The sequence below is a fragment of the Erinaceus europaeus genome, chromosome 9, assembly GCF_950295315.1.
Source record: "Erinaceus europaeus chromosome 9, mEriEur2.1, whole genome shotgun sequence".
In the NCBI taxonomy this organism is placed as follows: domain Eukaryota; kingdom Metazoa; phylum Chordata; class Mammalia; order Eulipotyphla; family Erinaceidae; genus Erinaceus; species Erinaceus europaeus.
The window spans coordinates 33,266,209-33,289,305 of record NC_080170.1 but is presented as its reverse complement, the minus strand read 5'-3'; the positions used below and the strand labels follow the sequence as shown (position 1 = coordinate 33,289,305).

General features: G+C 39.7%; 1 protein-coding gene across 1 annotated transcript in view; it reads left to right on the top strand.

The window, feature by feature from the left end:
• Nucleotides 1–23,097, top strand: part of LEKR1 (leucine, glutamate and lysine rich 1) — a 132,610-nt gene that overhangs the window by 8,746 nt on the left and 100,767 nt on the right. The window contains exon 3 of the mRNA XM_060197604.1: nt 9,352–9,566. Coding sequence (XP_060053587.1) covers nt 9,352–9,566 — 215 coding nt within the window. The remainder of the gene's footprint in view (nt 1–9,351; nt 9,567–23,097) is intronic.

Below are 23,097 nucleotides of genomic sequence, written 5' to 3'. Positions count from 1 at the left end.
TACCATGGGACACAGAGTAAAATAAAGAGATCTGAGTTGTTTATTTTGCAAAATAGAAGTGGCAGTACAAGACCTAGAGAGCACACTGTTCTTTCGGGGATAACAATCCCCTTCCCTAACAGTAACAGCTCATTTTGTCCTGTTTCAGTAAAGTAATTCTAGTGCTTTGGAACTTTGAAATTTATTCAGAATAACAGTTTTATATTTCCAAGCACAGATTGTCATTGCCAGAAAAAACAAACTTAATTTTCCATGTCATTTTGGGCCACTGTGGCTAGGGTCAAATTTTGTATCAAGTTAAAGTAGAGGAAAAAGCAAGAGAGAATGGCTTTAGAAATATTATATCCTGGAAAAGTGTGTATACACACACACACACACACACACACACACGTTGTGTGTTGTGTTTTCAAGCAATTGTAGTTTTCAAATCTAATGATAGAAGTACAGTTTTGGAGAGACTTTTCATTTAATATGATGACCCCAAAAAAGTGAGGAAACCAAAAAGCAAAAAACTGTGATTTTTAAAAAATCTGTACTTGTCAATTTGTAGTCCACAATACTTTTTAAAAATATTTATTTATTATTTATTCCCTTTTGTTGCCCTTGTTGTTTTATTGTTTTCGTTGTTGTTGGATAGGACAGAGAGAAATGGAGAGAGGAGGGGAAGACAGAGAGGAGGAGAGAAAGATAGACACCTGCAGACCTGCTTCACTGCTTGTGAAGTGACACCCCTGCAGGTGGGGAGCCGGGGGCTCGAACCGGGATCCTTATGCTGAGTCCACAGTACTTTTGTACCCAGAGTGAGCCATTAAATTTACTAAGGGAGCAGCCAGGGTTGGCTCACCTGCAGGAGAGCAAGAGAGCTTCACAAATGGTGAAGCAGTGCTGCAGGTTTTTCTCTCTTAATTTTTCTCTCTCCCCCTCCCCTCAATTTTTCTTTCTCTATTTTCCAATACATAAATAATCTTTAAAAATGTTTCCAGTGGGAAAATAGGTGCTGGAGAAAATCTAGTTTGGAAGCATATTTGGATAGACACATGTATCATGCGTGATTTAGTATGAAGCCAGCATTTCCTGCAATTGCTCAATAAAATATCCTTATGGTTTATCTCTGGTAAGTTAGCCCCCAGTTAACTTATTTTTAGTTTTATTAGTTTTAAGTGAATGTCCTTATTTTAAGGACATTGTGGATTTGCACCCATTTATAAGAAGCCATACTAAAAGGGCCCCCCCTTTCCCCACCTCCCCCGAAGGATGACTTGTTGCAAAACTGCGGTGTATCACAACCGTGATAAAGACATTGAGCCACTGAGTCACTGATACAGAGCATTCCATTACAACAAGAATTCTTCATGTAGCCTTTTGATATAGCTCCATTCACCTCAGCACCCCCCGCCGCACATGGCTCTACCCTACCTCCAGTTCATGACCCCCGCCAACTGTTATTTTAGTCTCTTAATATTTTTTGTCATGCCAGGGATGTTAAGTAAATGCAACACAGTATGGCACTTTGCAGGGTAAGTTTTCCCCACTCAATGTAATTTCCCAGATCTCATCTCTCTTCAGGTTGTTGCTTGATGCATCAATAGTTTCTTTTTATTGCTGAATAGTAGTATCTCATGGTATGAATGTATTACAATTTTTTTAAAAAATTATTTTATTTTATTTATTTATTCCCTTTTGTTGCCCTTGTTGTTTTATTGTTGTAGTTATTATTGTTGTTGTCGTCGTTGTTGGATAGGACAGAGAGACATGGAGAGAGGAGGGGAAGACAGAGAGGGGGAGAGAAAGAGAGACACCTGCAGACCTGCTTCACCGCCTGTGAAGCGACTCCCCTGCAGGTGGGGAGCCGGGGTTCGAACCGGGATCCTTATGCTGGTCCTTGTGCCGGTCCTTGTGCTTTGCGCCACCTGCGCTTAACCCGCTGCGCTACAGCCCGACTCCCTACAATTTGTTTAATCTGTTGAAGAACATCTGGGTTTTTTTTTTTTTTTCCAGCTTTTGACTATTGCATATAAAGCAGTTATAAATATTCACATATAGGTTTTTTTTTTTTTAATGTGAACATATGTTTTCATTTTCCCGGGACAAGTGCCCAGAGTGCAGTTGCTGGGTTGAACAGTAGTCACATGCTTGGTTTTATAAGATGCTGCCAAACTGTTTTCCAGAGTGGCTGTCCCATTTTATATCCTCACCAACAATTTGTAAGGGATCCAGTTTCTCTGTGTCTTACCAGCATTTGATGCTGTCTTTTGTTTTGACTTTAGCCATTCCTATAGGTGCACATGATAGCTCACGGGCACTCTAATTTGTGTCTCCCTACTGGCTATTGACATTGAATATTTTCTCATTTGCTTATGTGTCATCTGTATCTCCTCCTACTTGAAATGTCCCTTCATGTCTCCTGTCCATTTTCTATTGGAAGTTTTTTTATTCTATTTTTTTTTATTGGATAGGACAGAGAGAAATTGAGGAGGGGGGAGACAGAGGAGAGAGACACCTGCAGCCCTGCTTCACCACTTGTGAAGTGTCCCTCCACCTTGCAGGTGGGGAGTGGGAGCTTGAAACCTGGTCCTTGAGCATGTGCGTTTAACTGGCCCCTAGGCACTTTAAAAAAAAAATTTATTTATTTATTTATTTCATGAAAGAGACCCACAGACCAAAAAAAAAAAACCACTGAGAAAGAGAAACCAGAGCACAGCTAAGCTCTGGTTTATTGTGATGCTGGAGACTGAGCCTGAAGCCTCAGAGCCTCAGGCCTGAAAACTTTTTGCATAACCATTATGCTGCTTTCCCAGCAGGACTATATATTTTTTCACTATTGAGTTTTGAGAGGTTTTTGTTTTGGTTTTTTCTTTTAATTAATCTAGGGCCTGGGAGATAGCACAGTAGTTTATGCAAAAGACTTTCAGGCCTGGGGTTCTAAAGTCACAGGTTCAGTCCACCACAGTATTAAACGAAAATGAAGAATGATGAAAGAAAAGAAAGGGGGATTCCAGTTTGAGCCCCTGGCTCCCCACCTGCAGGGGAGTCACTTCACAGGCGGTGAAGCAGGTCTGCAGGTGTCTCTCTTTCTCTCCTCCTCTCTGTCTTCTCCTCCTCTCTCCATTTCTCTCTGTCCTATCTAACAACAGCAACATCAATAACAACAATAGTAGAACAACAGGGACAACAGAAGGGAATAAATAAATATTTAAAAAATTTTAAAAAAAAAGAAAGAAGGAAGGAAGGAAGGAAGGAATATAGGTACCTATCAGATATATGTGGTTCTCATATATTTCCCCCAATCTGTAGCTGTACTTCAGAGGTATTCTTTAGTGGAGTAAACATTTCTAATTTTGATGAAGTCCAGGTTATTAGTTTGTTGTTGTTGTTTCCCCCAAGAGTGTATTGTGCTTTTGGTATCACATGAAATAAATAAATAAATAAACTGCTTAGATTCTGAAGATTTCCTCCTGGATTCTTTTTTTTTTTTTTTTTTATTGCTACCAGGGTTGTTGCTGGAGCTCTGCCTGCAACAAAGCCACTGCTCTTGACAGCCATTTTTTTCTTTCTATTTTATTTGATAGGATAAAGAGAAATTGAGATGGAAGGAGGGATAGAGAGAGACACCTTTCCCCCTGCAGTGTGGGGAATGGGGAGTGGGGCTCAAGCCTGGGTCCCTGTGCATGGTAATGTGTGCACGTAATTAGGTGTGCTACCATCTGGCCTCCTCTTATGGATTCTCTTTTCATATAAAACCATATTTTTATGTTTTACATTTAAGTCCATAGTCCATTTTTTAAATATTTATTTATTCTTTTTTGTTGCCCTTGTTGTTTTTTATTGTTGTAATTATTATTGTTGTTGTTATTGATGTCGTTGTTGTTGGATAGGACAAAGAGAAATGGAGAGAGGAGGGGAAGACAGAGGGGGAGACACCTGCAGACCTGCTTCACCCTGCAGGTGGGGCATAGTCCATTTTTATAGGGTTTGAGGTCTTCATTTTCTGATGGATTTCCAGTTGTTCAAGCATCATTTGTTGAAAAGGCCATCTTTCCTTCATTGACTTTCTTTCACTGTGCCAAAAATCAGCTTGGAGTATTGTACAGATATGCTTCTATATATGAGCAATTGAATCTCAACAAGTTGAGCAGCCTAGAAAAAATGAACTAATTCTTGGAAACATCAATATTTCAAGATGGAATTGGAAAGTAACAAAAAATCCGAGCAGACCTATCAGGAATAGTGAAATTGAAATAATAACCGAAGATGGCATAGGGTGTCCAGTGTACAATAGCGAAGGAGGACTTAAGCTGAGAGTGGTGTGCTGATATCTTCCATGAAGGAAATGAGAAATTGCACTCATGTGACAACATGTAAACCATTGTTCAATAAGATGATTTGGAAAAGAGGGGGGGGTCTGGATGGTGGCACGCCTGGTTGAACGCACATGTTACTATGCGTAAGGAACTGGGTTCAAACCCCTAGCCCCCACCTGAGGGTGAATCTTTATGAGTGGTAAAGCAGTGCTGCAGGTGTCTCTCTGTTTCTCTCCCTCTCTGTCGTCCCCCTTACTCCCAAGTTCTGGCTGTCTCTATCCAATAAATAAAGATGATAAATTAACAAAATAGGGGGAGAAAGGAAGGGAGGAAGGAAAGAAGGAAGAAGGGAAGGAAAAAAGGAAGGAGGAAAAGAAACCAACAGTAAGAAATAAAAAAAAAAAAACCTGGCAAATGAAAGTCCAGGACTAGATGGTGGCTTCGATAGTGAATCTTACTAATATTTCAAAGGAGAATTAATACCTATATTTCTCGAAGTCTTCTGTAATGTTGAAAAGGAGGGACAACTTTCATACATGTTCTGTGACATCAGTATTATCCTAATTCTGAAACCAGAGAAAGACATCACAAGCAACTTTAGAGGAATATCTTGATAAATGTGAGCGTAAAATTCTCAGCAAAATCCCAGCAAACCAGATTTAACAATATTTTAAAACCACACAGTATGATCAGAATGCATGGGCCATTTAATACAGGAAAATCAATAATTGTGATACACCATGTCAACAACAAAAGCAAAAAAGGATCAAAACCTTCTGATCATATCAGTAGACAGAGAAAGCATTTAACAAGGTTCAACATCCGCTTATGATTAAAAAATAATTTCTAGAATGGGTGTAGAAGGAGTTATCACAACATGATAAAGGCCATATATGAGATACCCACAGCCATTATCATACTCACTGGTCAAAAATGGAAAATTTTTCCTCTTAGATCAGGAATAGGACAAGGGTATCGGTTCTCACCACTACTTCTAGTATAGAGTTGAACATCCTAGACAGAACAATTAGATAAGGAGATAAGGAAAGGATATAAAAGGTATGCAAACTAGAAAGGAAGAAGTCAAACTATCACTATCTGCAGATAATGTAACACATAGTCCAAAGTTTCCAATAAAAGAGATCACTTTAATATTTTGAGTCTTCTAGCCTATAAACACAGTATTTCTCTCCATTTACTCACTCCTGTTATTATTTCCTTAGCTAATGTTTGGATGTTGAACTCATTATTTTGTGCTTCACCCTCTGGAGGACTTTTAGCTGGACTCTTGTCCTGGTTCGATTCTCCAATATTTTTTCTTGTTGTTTTAACCATTTTATATATTATGTAATGAGTTCCCTTTATCAGTACTTTTCAAATTATTGGTCACTATTGCCTGGATTGACTTGTGTCTAAGTAAGTTAATTAAAGGGTTCACAGTGGTGGAAGTTAACAGTTATTTCAATCCCTGAGTTGGAGCTCAGTGGTTTAAAAGCCTCTTTCTTTGTTTTTTTCCTTCCCTGTAGGCTATGGAAGCCTGAGGGCTTTTAAACTGTCAATAGGCTTCTTAGCTTAATCACTGACTCCTGACCAGGAGATAAAGCAGGGTGTGGCAGAGATAATCCAGTGGTTATGCAAAGAGACTTTCACAGCCCCTCAGCTATCCCACCGAGGTATAGGTCTTCTGAGTTTCCTGGTTAGATCTCTGTCCCCTGGTGTCCCTTTCTGTCACTGCTCCAGATTCTGAGGATAGTAGCAATGAAGACTCAGAGTTGCACTTGGTGAGTCTCTGGGGAGTCTTCTCCTCCCTTCAGCTGTCCCCTTGTTGGTGGAGCAGACTGGACGTGGTGTCTCAACTGATAAACTGCTGAACTGTTAGCAGCCACTTAATCTCTCCTTAGGCCCCTCTCTCCTCTCTGTCACCAGCCACACGTGTTTGTACTCACCGGTGATTTACTGGGTTCCTGTGGTCATTCTAGTCCTGTCTTGTTTCGGTCCCGGGTGGTCTCCTTTGGTATTCCTAGTTGATCCGGGAGAGAAGAGGAGAGGAGAGGAGAGGAGAGAAGAGAGGAGAGGAGAGAAAGCAATCTGCTGCTCATAGCTCCGCCTCCAGAAGTTGAATCTTCTCTCCATTTTATTAAGATATTCATTTGCTGTCTTTTGTTAACATTTTGTAGTTTTCAGAATATAAACCCTACATGTGTTTTGTAAAGTTTATAACTGTTTCCCTATGTTTGAGCAATTGCAGTTGCTATTATGTTTCAGTTGCTATCCATGTGTTCTGTAGCAATTTGTAGAAATATAATTGGGTTTTTGTATATGTATGTATCTTGAACTCTGAAACTTTGCTGAATTTATTGGTTCTGGGAATTTTATTGTGATAGTCTATGTAGAAAATCATGTTATCTTAAATAGGGGCAGTTTTGCTTCTTTCTCTCTGATGTCTACTGCTTATTTCTTCTGGTCTTAATGCTAGTACTTCCACTGTTTGTTGCATAGGGACCTAGAGAGCGGACACCTTTGCCTTTGTTTCTGATCTTAGAAAGGGAAGCACCCCATGAAGTTTAACGCGCGTAGGGGCTTTTCATCAGTGACTAAAAATTTGTTTTTTAAATTGTGGTATAGCAAGTTGATTTATTAGTGAGGGAGAGTCCTGATAGCCTTGTGAAATGGCTAGATGATCTGTGTGATAAATAATTTAAAAACCGCCACCTTATCTCAAAGTACCTTCTAATCTGAATAAAAACCACAAAGTAGATAGACTCATTATTTTGAGTAAAGATATCTGTTTTAAGCAAATGTCTGGAAAGGGTTAACATTTTATACTTCCATTACTCTTATCTTTGTGGAAGAGCTTACCTGTTTCATCTTCTGTAAGTACCAAAGCATGGTTTGGGTGAGGGAAGAGAGGAAGAGCAGGTTGGGGAGCAGAGAACTCCTCAACTAGTGCAGGATACTGAGTGCTTTTTTTTTTTTTTTTCCCCAGTTAGAACACAGATAGAAGCTTTGAAAAAGAGATGAAGCCTAACTTGGCATTTTTTTAAAATGCATATTTTTACATTAAATAACTATAATTTTAACAGAATGCACTGCATTTGAGAAGTGTATTTTATAATTTATTTTTATATACTTCAGCACTTAATATACTGCATTTGCTAATGCCTCCTCCAAAGTGTATCTTGTAGAAAGCAAAAACATCCTGCTAATGATAGTGCTTTTGCTGAGAATGACAGCATGTCATTATTTTACTTACAAAACGAGATGATATAACACCAAGTTCTAAGAATTAAACAAAATTATATTTTACAAAAAAAAAGATGACTTTTTCTTACTTCATTTAGGAACATAATTATAGCATTTTATATCCTCTTAAGTTTCATAGAAATGTCTGCCCTACATAATTAGCCCATACAGATACTAAGGACTTAAAAAGATTGATATTTTTTTTCACTGCAGTTTTACTTATAGAAATTTATTTACAGTTTAATAGCATTCAAGACTGTCGTGTACTATACTTACTTAACATAGATCTCTTTCAGTCATTCAGATTGTACTAGGTAAGATCTGTAGACTATTCTAATGGACCTATTGTAATTTTTTTTAAATTTACTATTGGGGAATAAACCCAGAACTATATGCATGTGTGCTACTACTCATTTGTCTCTTTGGTCCAATTTTTATTCTATATTTTTAGAGAGAGAGGAGAGACATCAAAGCATCACTCCACCATCCATGGAGTTTGCTAAGTGCTCTTCATGGTACAAAATAGTTCTGTGGATTGAACCCAAGGTCTCATCATGGTAAGGCATGCACTTTACCCATTGAGCCATCTCCTGGACCCTTATTTTATAATTTGATTGTCCTATTTCCTAGGTTACAGTTAACGTCACTTCAAACTTTCTTTACTAAAGTTTTAGGGGACCTGTCTTATAAAATCCATTGCTTCACTTATTTTACTTTTGCCCCTCTATAGTAATTAGAGTTTCCATACCTATGAAGCCATATAATTTTTGTTTTGGTGCAAGTAAGCTCTACCAGCCTGTGTTTTCTTGAGGATAAAGCTAGGGTGCTTCACCAGGAAGAGGACAAGGACTTTGGTAAACAAGCAAAATTTAAGGATGAAAGTGCCTTAGAATAAGAAATATAATTTCCACATTAAGGAGAAGGAACTAGAACTCAGGAATTAACAAAAGAGTTTGTAGTAAAATGCCCATCTGCTTTGAACTGGTTCAGGCCCCTTGAGCTTGTGCGTTGTTCTTTAGAAGAGATTTCAGCCACACTTGGTGATTTTTTTTATTGTTGTAGTTATTATCATTGTTGCTATTGATGTTGTTGTTGTTGGATAGGACAGAGAGAAATGGAGAGAGGAGGGGAAGACAGAGAGGGGGAGAGAAAGATAGACATCTGCAGACCTGCTTCACTGCCTGTGAAGTGACTCCCCTTCAGGTGGGGAGCCGGGGGCTTGAACAGGATCCTTATTCTGGTCCTTGCACTTCACGCCACCTGTGCTTAACCTGCTGCGCTACCGCCGGATTTTTTTCTTTTTTTCACTTGTGATTTTTGAGGACCTGAGGAGTAAGACGATACCAAAGCCATCATAATTGTTACCTATTTCAATGTGTAAAATAGGTCATAACTGTATAATGGAGGATAATAAGATCTAAAAAGTCCAAGTGGCATCTCCAGGATCACTAGACAGTTGTCAGTGAGAAGCCAATGGCTTCTTTCCACCTTATGGAAATGAATTTTAAGCATGTTTTTATCATTTTCGGTTTTGTTGGAAATAGTTCAAGTAAGTTTTAGAGACATCTTGGAGAATAATCACTCTAGAGGACCCATTTCTAATTTCAGAATTTTGTGTTAGACTCCATATGAGTCAGATTTCCAAAGTTTACCCAAATGTGGGTAGCATCTTGATTGTGACTCTGTGGCAAAGCACTGTATACCAATGCTTCGCTTGACCCTCATGGGGACGGTGTCATCTTCAGCTGAGTTTGCATTTTCAGAATTTCAAAATATTACTGCAGTGAATATATGTTCTGTTTTCTAGATGCCCCCTGAAGAAAAAGTTTGTAAATATTGTGGAGTCAGCTATCTAATTCTCCATGAGTTTAAATCCATGGAAGAGAAGGTGAAAGCTATGGAAAAAGAGATGCAATTTTATCAAGGAAGTGTGGAGCGTGAAAAGAGACTTCAAGAAAAGCTACAGTCTCTCAGCCAAGCTTTTGAACAGTACAAAATTGACAATGAATCCAAAACAGAAAGGTTGGAATTTCTCATTCTTTTCTGTCATTTATTTCGTCCAAAAGAAAAGCACAGAAAATAGACTGAATGTTTTCTGGCATTAATACCAGGTATAATGTTTCATGTCGAGTTACTTGGTTGTTCTTGTTTATCTATGGGAACTTTAAATATAATGTGAACATCATGCTTTTTCATGTTGCTAAGAGTGTCTCATGATGACTTGACTTTTCAACTCTTATATATTCCCCTGAATTGATGTCTTAAAATATCCTATGTTAGGGAGTCGGATGGTAGCACAATGGGTTAAGCACACGTGGTACAAAGCGCAAAGACTGGCGTAAGGATCCCAGTTCGAGCCCCTGGCTCCCCACCTGAAGGGGAGTCGCTTCACAGGCAGTGAAGCAGGTCTGCGCAGGTGTCTTTCTTTCTCTCCCCCTCTCTGTCTTCCCCTCCTCTCTCCATTTCTTTCTGTCCTATCCAACAACGATGACATCAATAACAACAACGATAATAACTACAACAATAAAACAACAAAGGCAACAAAAATGGAATAAATAAATAAATATATATATATATATATATATACATATATCCTGTGTCAAATGCTAGTAGTCAGTGTTCTGCACTAAATTCTCTTGATTACAAACAACAATAATTTAATTTGACTACCACTAACCTAGATTCAGGCAACTTGAAAAAATCAAGCTTAAGATATTCATAGTATTGTTTTGGTTTATTTATTTATTGCCTCTAGGGTTATTGCTGGGGCTTGGTGCTGGCACTATGAATTCTCTGCTCCCAATGGGCTGTTTTTTTCCTTTTTTCTTTTCTTTTCTTTTTTTTAAATATTTATTTTATTTATTTATTCCCTTTTGTTGCCCTTGTTGTTTTTTATTGTTGTAGTTATTGTTGTTGTCGTCATTGTTGGATAGGACAGAGAGAAATGGAGAGAGGAGGGGAAGACAGAGAGGAGGAGAGAAAGATAGACACCTGCAGACCTGCTTCACCGCCTGTGAAGCGACTCCCCTGCAGGTGGGGAGCTGGGGTTCGAACCGGGATCCTTATGCTGGTCCTTGTGCTTTGTGCCACCTGCGCTTAACCCGCTGCGCTATAGCCCGACTCCCACTTTTCATTTCTTGTTTTTTTTAATTGGAGAGGACAGAGAGAAATTGAGAGAGGAGGGGCAGATAGAGAGAAAGGGAGAAAAATAGACACCTGCAGACATGCTTTGCTGCTTGTGAAGCATCCCCTCTGCAGGTGGGGAGCCAGGATCCTTGCACAGGTCCTAGCACTTAGTACTATGTGCACTTAAGTGGGCGCACCACTGCCTGGCCCCCTGTTTTAGTTTAGTAGTGGAGTCTTATACTACCTTTTCCACCTTATTTACTCTTATGTGTTTCTTGAATGAAGGATTATATAAAGGATAAATAATAGCTCCACAAGGCACCAGAAGCAGACCCTTCTCTCTGACACTCTGTCTTGCTCATGAGTGGGGCCTTAGCTCATGAGTGAATTCTGCACTTTCCAGGTGGGAAGTGGAAGGAGAAGCAGCTGGGGAAACACCTGGCTTGGGAAATCAGTAGCCTTCCTGCCGGGCTAGTGTGAGGGTGTTTCTTCCTGGGCACTTACTCTCTGGGTTGGAGAGAACTCGACTGGAGCCAACCTGGGCTGCTGCTTACTCAGCATCACGGGAGAGAGACCAGGAACTCGTAGTGGAGCAGGAAAGCAATGTGTCTTTATTGATCAGAGACAACATTTTCATCTGTTAGAACTGGAAGTGGCAAGTCGGAAAAGGAAATGGCTAGGAAAGGGGACGGAGAAAAGGAAAGAGCGGCTAAGGTAGAAACTCCTTAGCAACTGTTGCAAAGGTTTTAACCGGTGTGATTAATTAATACCCTGCAGGCAGGGCGGGTCTCAAGGTAGAAAGAAGATAGATCAAAGGTGGGGATCTTTCAGGCAAAACAATGATTGTGTAAATAGACCACAGTATCAGCAATGGAGGATGGAGCAGAGCTGTGGGTGGGGGGGCTGGCTTAAGGCCTGATAACTTCCCACAAGTGTAGGGGAGTCTGGGAATGGGGGGTGGGTGGATGCTCATTACTTCTGGAAATAATATCAGATTCTGCTGTGAGGAAGATGATACTGGGGCCCCGTCTCACTTGGCCATAATTTTCCACCAGAAATTAGCATGTGTGCTTAGTTCCTTGAAGAAAGCTCATATATAACTCAAGATAATCACTTCAGGGGCTTGGGAGACAGCTCACCTAGTAGAGTGTGCAAGGCCCTGGATTTGAGCCCTGGTACTACATGGGAGCATCATGGATGGCACAGGGTGTGGGCTTCATGAATAATGATGCATTGCTGTGGCTTCTCTCTCTCTTAAAAAAAAAAAAAAAAAGATGGCCAACCCGATGATATCACACATGCCAAGATCTTAGGTTCATTTCCTGGTGCTGCCTTAAGAAAATAAAACAAGACATGCCAAGAACTCCCTTTTCCACAGTCTGTGTTCTGTCCAGGCTCTGCTTTTTCTGTATTTCCAATAGCTGCTGGGTTTATGATGGCAGTGAATGTGCTAAAGATGTTCTGGACGATGGGTTTCTGATTAGCCAGGACTCCCTAGGACAAAGAAGTTTTTCTGGGGAGGGGTCCACTTCCTGCAGAGTTATTTCAGATCTCCATGGGGGCCCCTGGAGCCATGCCTCTTAAGATGTTGAGTGGTCACTTGCTGGCAAAGTGGGGCCCACAGGGAAAGAGGAACTATGGCAGGTGCAGTGTTCTTAGGGACAGGCAGAGAGGCTATGAGAAAAAGGATACCTTCTTTTTCAGGCCACTGAAAATTGGCCCCAATAGACAACAGTAACAGCAGGGTTGATACTGAACAGTTGAAACCTGTTCATACCATGTTTTTCTTAATCTAGGTTTTCATGCAGGTAGGAGTTTATTATGCTGGTATTTGGACCACAGATGGCTTAAACCTTTCATTTCTTCCCCTTCCAGCACAGATCTGGTTTCAGCTGAAGTCCTTAGGTATAAAGCACACTTTCCTTCATCCCCTCTCGGTGGGCACTTGCAAACAGTAAATAGTAGTTGACAGGTGTTTTTATTGGAATAAATAATGGAATAAATAATGTTTACATGTGTGTTCCTGCCACTCAATCTGCAAGGTTATGGAGATTGGTATTTACTCAACAACACTGATAGACCCATCTATGCATGTGTAGCTTTTATTACCAGTATAACTTTGAAAGTCCTGTGTATCATTATGTTGTTGCTATGGCAACACAGTTACCAAAATAAGATACATTTTCCTGCTTTGTCTTTTTAAAAGGTCTTCCCCCCACCCACCACACACACACTCTCAACATAAGCTTTTAAATCAGCTGCAGAATGAGTGTCCCAGATATTTGTGATTGTTTCTATTATTATTTCTATTTATCTTTTCACCTTGAATTTCCTCTTACTTAAAAATTATTTACCAACCACCTTAACATGCAATACAATTTTGATTGGATTAAATCCTAAAGGGAAGGATAACAAATGAAAGGAAGCAGTGCACAATACAGTTTGAACAGCAGAGGCTCTGATATTGGCTGGCCCCTGACCTGGCCTTGCTGTCTTTTTGTACCTTTGTTTCTTTATCTGTAATGTGGTCATAGAAACTAGTGCTACACCCCTGTGCCTGGCAGGAGTCAGCCATGTTTCACTTCCCTTTCCTTGCCTTCCTTTTTTCCTTTCCACATTTGCTGGTTAGGGTTGATAACATAGCTTTTATATCATCACATGCACTGTGGTATCTAACCGTTGTCTAATCTCACAAGACAAGGGAAGTTTTTGCATCTAGAAAGCTGCATGATCTCAGCGCCACCACCATTGATCCCTCCTTAATTGGGGTTTTAGATGCCTCACCCAACTTTATTATGTCTACAGCTGGGTTTCAGCTCGGTGGAATAGAAGTTTTTGTAGAAAGCAGAACTTTAGAACTTAATTATGACTTTTATAGATTACACCCTCTTCTCTCTGAAAACAAACAAACAAAGGTATTTTACAAGGACCTGCTAAAACTAACAACCTAGAAATCAAATATGCCAACCCTGAGCGCCAACAGGTAAATACAACTTTCCTGCAAATCCTTCCCTGGAGCTTCAGGCTTTCTGTGCCTTTGTAGGAGCAGGGGTGAGTAGATTGGGGTTAGGGAGGCAAGTCCTGTTTGTTTTGCTTGCTTATTTAGGTGAAGCTGGTTTAGCAAGGAGAGAAAGCCACAAGCTGTAGCCTGTGCAGTGTGCAGGGAGGCTCTGTGGGACCTGTGTGCAGCCAGTCCTGATGGTAAGGGCTGGCCGCCCCTCCAGTGCTGCTCTTCACTGAGGAGGCAGCAAGGAGTCTAAAAGAACACAGCTCTGACCTGCCTTTCTTTCCTTTTCTCCTTTAATTGCTGGCGCCTCACTGCTCCAGACCTGACCCCTTCATTCTTTTTTATCAGAGAAAGAGAGAAAGACAAACAGACAGTACCAGAGTTGCTCCTGATGCTACAGCACTCCCATGTGGTGCTGGGTTTCTGGGTTGTGTGTATGGCAAGGCACATGCCCCACCAGGCAAACTGCCCCTTTGGCCCCTGACCCTTCCTTTCTGTTTGCTTTCTCTCTCCTCATCTCTACCCACCTTCGGACTGCTTCTCATACCATCCGGCTGAACAAACAAGTTACATCATGTTATTTTTAACTTGGGACTAGAAGCTTTTTAAAAATTTGTTGCAGGTTTGAATTAATGCATCTTCAAAAAAATATACAATTTTGTTTCTTCTCAGATTATTCTTTATTTTTTATTGGGATTAGTGGTTTACAGTCAACAGTAAAATACAGTAGTTGGTACATGTGTAACATTTCTCAGTTTTCTGCTTGACACTAACCAACCCCCACCACCACCACCCAGGTCTTCCTCTGACATCATGTTCCAGGACCCAAACACTCCCCCTGGCTCAGAGTCCTTTACTTTGGGCAATACACCAATCCTCTCAGATCTGTTATGTATTATTGTCATATTTCTTTCTTTCTTTATTTTTTAAAAATTTAACCAGAGCACTGCTCAGCTCTGGCTTATGGTGCTGCAGGGGAATGATATTGTCATATTTCTAAATGAGAACAGCTAGAGGAATATGAATTAACTTATTGAATATAGTATGATGAGCAATTCCTTTGTCATCCATTTTATAAGTGACTCATCAAACCAGGAGATTAAATAGCAACACACACACAGTGAGTTAAATTCTTTTTCTAAAAAGATAAAATCTTTTGTATTAGAAAAAAAATAGTCTGTGGCAACCTTTGGAGTGAAGACACTGTCGTTGGCATCCTATGTTAAAAGGACACGGCATATCAAATCTTGAGCATTGTTTTGATGGACTGAAGAAACCCAAGCGTGCCATTAGATTTTTTTTTTTTTTTTTTTTTTTTTGCCATTAGATTTTATCACATATAAAATCTGTTCCTTCATCTGTTTATATGGTTTATTCTTTTTGAATTTGTTGGTATAGTGGTGATTTGTGTATACATTGTACAATCACATTAATTTTTTAAAAAGTATTAATCCAGTCTTCAAGCATGGATACATTTGATTGGTCCTAGTGTATAAAGCTTGTCAAACTTTCTTGGGTTTGACTTATCAGTATTTTGTTAATGATTTTTGATACCTATATGAAAGATACAGATCTTTTTTTACAGTTTTCCTGTAATGCTTTTGTTAGGCTTTGTAAGGCAATGATGGCCTCATGGAATATGTATAGTGTGTTATTTCTGCTTCTGTCCTCTGAAAGAGCTTGTAGAGAATTGGTGTAATGGTGGTCTGGGAGGTGGTGCAGTAGAAAGCATGTTGATTTTTTTTTTGCCTCCAGGGTTATGGCTGGGGCTCTTCCCCACTTTGTTGCCCTTTTTGTTGTTGTTGGGTAGGACAGAGAGAAATATGGGAAATCAAGAGGGGAGGGGAAGACAAGGAGGGGGAGAGAAAGATAGACACCTGCACACCTGCTTCACCGCTTGTGAAGCAACCCCCCTACAGGTGGGGAGCCGGGAGCACGAACAGGAATTCTTGTGCCAGTCACTGTGTTTGGCACCATGTGTGCTTAACCCACTGCCCTACTGCCCTATCCCATGTGACGATTCTTTATAGGAATTGATCTATTTCATCTAAATTTTCAAATTTGTGACCATAGGTTGCTTACTGTAGATGCATGTGGTCTATAGTGATACATCCTCTTTTCATTTCTGCTATTAGTAACTAGTGTCTATTCTTTTAGTGGAGAGGCTTATTTTTGTGGAGAGGATCTTCAAAGAACCAGTTTTTGGTTTTGTTAAAATTTTTCAATTGATTTATTATTTTTTATTGCATTGATTTCTGCTCAAATGATTGTTACTTCTTTTATATTAAGTTCAATTTGCTCTTTGCCCCTAGTTTCGAAAGGTGGAAACTTAAAAATATATTGATTTTTGGTCATTTGTCTTTTTTAACTTTATTTTAAATTTTTTTTCCTTTTTGTTGCCCTTATTGTTTATTGTCGTTGTTTTTATTGCTGTCATTATTGTTGGATAGGACAGAGAGAAATCAAGAGAGGAGGGGAAGACAGAGAGAAGGAGAGAAAGATAGACACTTGTAGACCTGCTTCACTGCCTGTGAAGCAGTTCCCTTGCAGGTGGGGAGTCGGGGGGTTGAACTGGGATCCTATGCAGGTCCTGCGTTTTCTCCCATGTATGCTTAACCTGCTGCACCACCGCCCGGCTCCCCATGTATCTTTTTTAATATATGTATTTAATGCTATAAATTTCCTCCTAAGCACTGCATTTGTTGCATCATATAAATTTGACAATGTAAATCTTACATATTTTCATATTGTTCTAAAATTCCTAATTTCTTTTGTGTTTTATTCTTTGACCTATGTATTACCTAGAAACGTGTTATTTAAACTCTTCATCTGGGGGGAGTTTTCAGTTGACTTTCTGTTATTCATTTCTAGTGTAATTCCATTGTAGCCCAAGAGCAGACACTGTATAATTTATATTCTTTTATATTACTTTGATAGTCCAGAATGTGCTCTAACTTAGTTAATGTCCCCTGTGAGCTAGAGAAGACTGTGTACTTTGCTGTTGTTGGATGAAGTTGTCTGTAGATGTCAGCTGATTGATGGTACTGTTGATTTACTGCTATTTCCTGAATGATTGTCTGCCCATGGAATCTGTTCATTTCTAATAGAGGGATGTTGAAATCTCTTAGTGGCTGTATCTTTTCCTTGTATATTTCCTCCTGGTCACATACATGTTAAGAAGTATTATCTTAGAAATATGGTGCCTTTGTTTTTGTGTCATCCCTTTCTTGGACCTGATAACTTTTCTTGCTGTGAAGTTTGCTTTATTTGAAATTAATATGACTACTGCTTTCTTTTCATTAGCGTTAACTGATCAGCATGGTGTATTTTCCCTCATCCACTTTTTATATGATAACTTTAAAAAATTACTTATTTATTTTTGGATAGAGACAGAGAGAAATTGAGAGAGGAGGAGGAGAGAGAGAGCGAGAGATGAAAAGAGACCGAGAGACCTGCAGCCTTGCTTCACCACCCATGAAGCTTTCCCCCTGCAGGGGCTTGAACCTGGGTCCTTGTCCACTGTAATGTATACACTTAACTAAATGTGGTACCACCTGGCCCCCCCATCCATTTTTATCTAATTGGTATATCTTTGTATATTAATAGATTTATTATAGACCATACATAATTGGCTCATGTTTTTTGGTTCACTCTGATAATCTGTCTTTTTTTTTAATATTTATTTTATTTATTCCCTTTTGTTGCCCTTGTTGTTTTATTGTTGTAGTCGTCGTTGTTGGATAGGATAGAGAGAAATGGAGAGAGGAGGGGAAGACAGAGAGGAGGAGAGAAAGACAGACACCTGCAGACCTGCTTCACCGCCTGTGAAGCGACTCCCCTGCAGGTGGGGAGCCGGGGTTCGAACCGGGATCCTTATGCCGGTCCTTGTGCTTTGCGCCACCTGCGCTTAACCCGCTGCGCTGCAGCCCGACTCCCGATAATCTGTCTTTTTAACCACTGCTTTTAGATCTTTGGCATTCAGGGTGACCACTGATATAAAAATTATATACCATATTGATACTGCTTTCTGTTTGTTATGACTTCCTATTTCTATCTTATACTCTTTGAGTTTGGTGTGTGTGTATTTGAACATTTTTATGATACTTTTTTATTAATATCAGTTACGCTTTTTTATTGTTTCATTTCTAATGGGTCTCTGCTTTTTTTATTTTACAAAATTACATGTGAACAGGGTTTAAAATCCTACACTTCTTTTTTTTTAACTTAAAAATCTTTAGTGATTTCCCGAGAGTTGGTACTGCACATTTAAACTAATTCAAGTTTACTTTCAGCTAGCACTGTGCCACTTTATAGGTTGTGCAAGTATAACAACAAAATAATCTTTGTATCACTGCTGTCATTGATTTCATTAATATATATGTATTACAACACATGTATAGTCATAATATACATAAACACCCATGGTATATTATATTGTTATTGTTTCAAATGTCACTTGTTAATCAATTGAGAATATGAAAAATACAAAACTGGAGTTGGCGTATTGCACCAAAGTAAAAAATTCTAGAGTGGGGGGGGGAGAATACAGGTCCTGGAAAAGGGTGACAGAGGACCTAGTGGGGGTTGTATTGTTATGTGGAAAACTGAGAAATGTTATGCATATAAACTATTGTATTTACTGGTAAATGTAAAACATTAATCCCCCAATAGAGGAAAAAAAAAGAAAAATACAAAAATTGTTTTTTTTTTACCTTGTTAAAATGTTTTTTTTTTTAATGTCATCTTTTTTTTTTCTCTGACATGTTTCTTTGTTTTTTTTAATTGGACCATGGATGCAGCTCCATGGTACTTTTTTTTTTTTTCAGAGCTAGAGAGGAAAGGGGAGGGGGAAGGAGAGAGGGAGAGAAAGGGGCCAGGCAGTGACACACCCTGTAAAGTGTACAGTTACCATGTGCAGGGACCTGTGTTCAAGTCCCTGCTCCCCACCTGCATGAGGGACACTTCACAAGTGGTGAAGCAGGTCTGCAGGTATCTCTCTTTCTCTATCTCTCCTTCCCCTCTCAGTTTCTCTCTGTCCTACCCAATAGAAAGAGAGAGAAAGAGAGGGAGGGAGAGAGAGACAGAAAGACAGAGAGTGAGAAGGGGAGATAGAGAGAGAGATACCTGCACTGCTTAATCACTCATGAAGCTTCTTCACTGCAGTTGGGGACCAGGGGTTTAAACTGGGGTCCTTATGCACTATAACGTGTGTGCTCAACCGAGTCTGCCACCATCCACCCCTTCTGATAAGCTGTTATGTAGTTTATGACTTATACTATTTTCCTCTTTCTAACATAAACTTCTCTTAATCTTTCTCCAAGGTAGTTCTACTAGTAATAAATATCCTCAACTTTGGTTTTTAAAGATGTCTTTATTTCTCCTTCTCTTTTTAAGGATAATTTTACAAAGTAAAAAAAGTCTGGATCCCCCCCCTCCCAATACTTTCAGAGTTTTTTTGAAGGTTGTAGCAGGGGACCAGCCCTACTTGTATACCCTTGGATGAAGAATGATGTTCTTTTTGCATAAGGTACTCTTTGGTTAAGTGACACACATGGAGTGGTGAGGAAGAAAGGGACTAACTAGCCAGATCTGTGAAATCACCCCATGTGATTTGGGGGTGGAGGCCAGGAGGAGACACAGATGTTACAGTCAGATTTCCTCTCACATCCCCTCTCAACACTTGGAATATTTCATTTTGTTTGTTCTTGTGTGCAGGGCTCCCAGGAAATTCTCAGTTAATCTCTCTCTCTCTGTTTCTCTCTATCACTTTATTGAGGAAGTATTGATTCACAGGTAACCACTGTAATTCTTACCTTTGTTTTCTTACAGATAAGTTGTTTTCCCTCTGACTTCTTTCATGAATTTATCTTTGAGTTTCTGTAATTTGGGGAAGATATGCCCCAAAGTGGGATTTTTGTTTTGTTTTTGCATTCTTGTTTTACCCTGTGATCTCTGAGTTTCCCCAGTCTGTTCTTTGGTATTTGACATTAGGTTGGGTAAACTCTCTGTTATTAATGAATGATTCCACCTGTCCCTTTCTCTCCTCCTTCTTCTGAAATTTCCAGTACATGTGTGTTAGACCTTTTGTCCCATAAAACTTGGATAGCATGTTCTTCTTTTTCTTTGTTCTCTATGATTTTTTTTTTTAAGTTTCAAGAATTATATTCATATTCTCTAGCTGAGAGATTCCTTCTTTGGCTGTGTTCAGTTTAGTCAGTCCATCAAAGGTGTTCTTCATTTTTATTAATGTTTTTTATATATCTCCTATTTCTTTTTTGTCATTTCTTGGGATTTCCAGGGTGTTTTTTTTTCTGCTTATATTGTCCATCTGTTCTTGCATGCTGCCTTCTTTATCCCTCAGCATCCTTGACATATTAACTATAATTGTTGTTAATTGAAAGTTTAATAATTCTTTATTTCATTTTATCTTATTTCACTTTATTTATTGAGTAGAAGCAGAGAGAAATCAAGAGGAAAGGGGAAGATAGAGAGCAAGAGATAAAGAGAGAAACCCAAAGACTTGCTTCACCACTCCTGAAGCTTCCCTCTTGCTGGTGGGAGCTTGAACCTGGGTCCTTGCACATTGTAAAGTGTTCAGTCAATCAGGTTTGCCACTGCCTGGCCCGGGTCTGATAATTCGAACACTCTCATCCTATCTGAATCTGGTTTTGACACTTGCTCTGCCTTTTTTTTTTTCTTCCCCCTTTTTTCTTTTTCCTTATTTGCCACCCGGGTTATCACTGGGGGCTCGAGCCAGTGCCTACATGAGGAATCCACCACTTCTGGCAGCCATTTCTTTCTTTTCTTTTTTTTTAAGTACTTTATTTATTTTATTTTTGAGAGAGATGCAGAGAGACACACAGAGAGAAACACCAAAGCACTGCACAGCTCTGGCTTCTGGTGGTGGGGGGATTGAACCTGGGACTTCGGAGCCTCAGGCATGAGAGTCTCTTTGCACAACCATTATGCTATCTACCCCCACAGCCATTTTTTTCCTTTATTTTTCCTTTTCTTTTTAAGATTTTTTAAAAAATTATTTATTTATTTATTCCCATTTTTGGTTGCCCTTGCTCATTTATTGTTGTAGTTATTGTTGTCATCATTGTTGGATAGGATGAGAGAAATGGAGAGAGGAGGGAGAGAGAAAGATAGACATCTGCAGACCTGCTTCACCGCCTGTGAAGCAACACCCCTGCAGAAGGGGAGCCGGGGGCTCGAACTGGAATTCTTACTCCGGTCCTTGCACTTTGCACCACGTGCGCTTAACCTGTTGCGCTACCACCCGACTCCCCCCTTTTCCTTTTCTTTTTCATTTGTTAGGACTGAGAGAAAGTGAGAGCGGAGGGAAAAATAGAGAGGGGGCGAGAAAGAGAGACACCTGCATCATTGCTTCACTTCTTCTGAAGGGAGGGACCAGGGATTAGAACCTGGGTCCTTGTGCATGTTAATGTGTGTGCTCAACTGGGTACAGCACTGCCTGGACTCCACATTGTGTTTTTTTGTCTGTGGCATCTGGTAGTTTTGTTGCTAGCCATGCTTCATGTATATGGTAAAGGAACTGCTATCACTAGATCTTGATGTGGCGAGGATGCATGGTGCATGTGGGGCAATCTGGTTCTGTGATTAGATTTCACTCTCTTAGTCAGCTTGTGTCTGTGGACTGTGAGCCTCACAAGTATATTTTGGTGGGAGAAGATGGCTAGAGTGGATATAGTTTGATAATTCCCTTTTCCAGGCCATTTAGATTCTGTTAGTATCTATGGTTAGATTTTGGTTAACTATTTTCTCCTGAGGATAGATCTCATTAAAAAGAGCAGAAAGCTCTGATACATTAAGCTTTTCTTTCCTCTGATGGAATCTCAAGGGGGATTTTTCATCAGTATTCACTATGATCACATAATCAGGTTGCTGAAAGTAAATCTCACAATATTGCGGAGATCCTGCAATAACAGAACCCTGGAGTTTTTGTCACTCAGAGGTGTTTTTCGGTGAACCTCATTGCAGTTCAGTTTTCTATACGCACAACTATTCTCCTCCTCCTCCTCTTCCTCTTCCATTTCCCTCCTTCCTTGCCTTATCAGAGCATCATTCCCTCAGGCTATTGGTGGTGCCTGGGATTGAACCTAGGACCTCTGACATGAAAGTCCTGTGAGCTACCAATACAACAATATTATTCTTCAACAATAAGCTTAAACTGCAACTACTGTAGAACTAATTAAGGAAAATCGCTCTATAATTTAGATATAGCTGGAACTAGTATATCCCTCTCCAAAACCATTTCATTTTAGTGTGTTAGGAAAAAAAATTTTGAGCCAAAATATCTCATCTCAATTTTTTTTTCTTTGTAGTTGGACTATCTTGACGTCGGGTTTTTAAAAATTTTTTTATATTTATTTATTTTTCCCTTTTGTTGCCCTTGCTGTTTAACATTGTTGTGGTTATTGATGTCGTTGTTGTTGTTGGATAGGACAGAGAGAAATAGAGAGAGGAGGGGAAGACAGAGACGGGGAGAGAAAGACAGACACCTGCAGATCTGCTTCACCGCTTGTGAAGCAACTCCCTTGCAGGTGGGGAGCCGAAGGCTCGAACCCGGATCCTTAAGCCAGTCCTTGCACTTTGCGCCATGTGCGCTTAACCTACTGCGCCACCGTCGGACTTCCATCAGGTTTCTTTGTATGATGTCATCTCCAAGTTACCCCAGCCTGCAACGATCTCTTTTTGATGATGAGTAGCAGTCGTTCTGTAAACAAACCGCTTAGCAGTCGAACACACATTGTCTTGTTTTCCTTGTTGTTGATGTTCATTCCTAAGCCTTGCCTTATTAATATGTCAGAGTATTTGTACACAGCACCTGTCTTCTTCTTTCCTTGTGTCGCCCACAGGACTCAACACACAGTGGGTGCATGGTAGGTGTTTGCTAATTTGCTAAGTGATTGAAACATGAGTTGACTCATACAGTCAAGGTTTTCATATGATGTTTCACTTAGTTTTTTGTTTTGTTTTTGTTTTTTACCACTGTACATAACAGAGGAACATTTACAAGCCTCCTGCAAAGTACTCAGGTTTCTGCATTGTCCTCTATCATAGACGATATCCATGTCAGGAAAGGAGACATGGAACAATATGTCTCTTGCCTCCTACTCTGATTTCTATTAACAGTCAATGCATGGAGAATAGACAGCTCTCTGCCATGAATTGCAACATTTACATTGGCTTTTAATATGCCTTCTGGCATTTCAGTTTTCTGTTCACAGCAGGCAACCTCACTCATGCTGAATCCTCTAATATTTGTACCCAGATAAATGCTTAGAGAGCTGTGAAAGGTATTCCTGCTTCGATTCCACATTGTTTCAGATGATTATCAATGACACAATGGGAAGTGCATCTTTCAGATCTAATTTAAAATAGTGGGTTGTATTA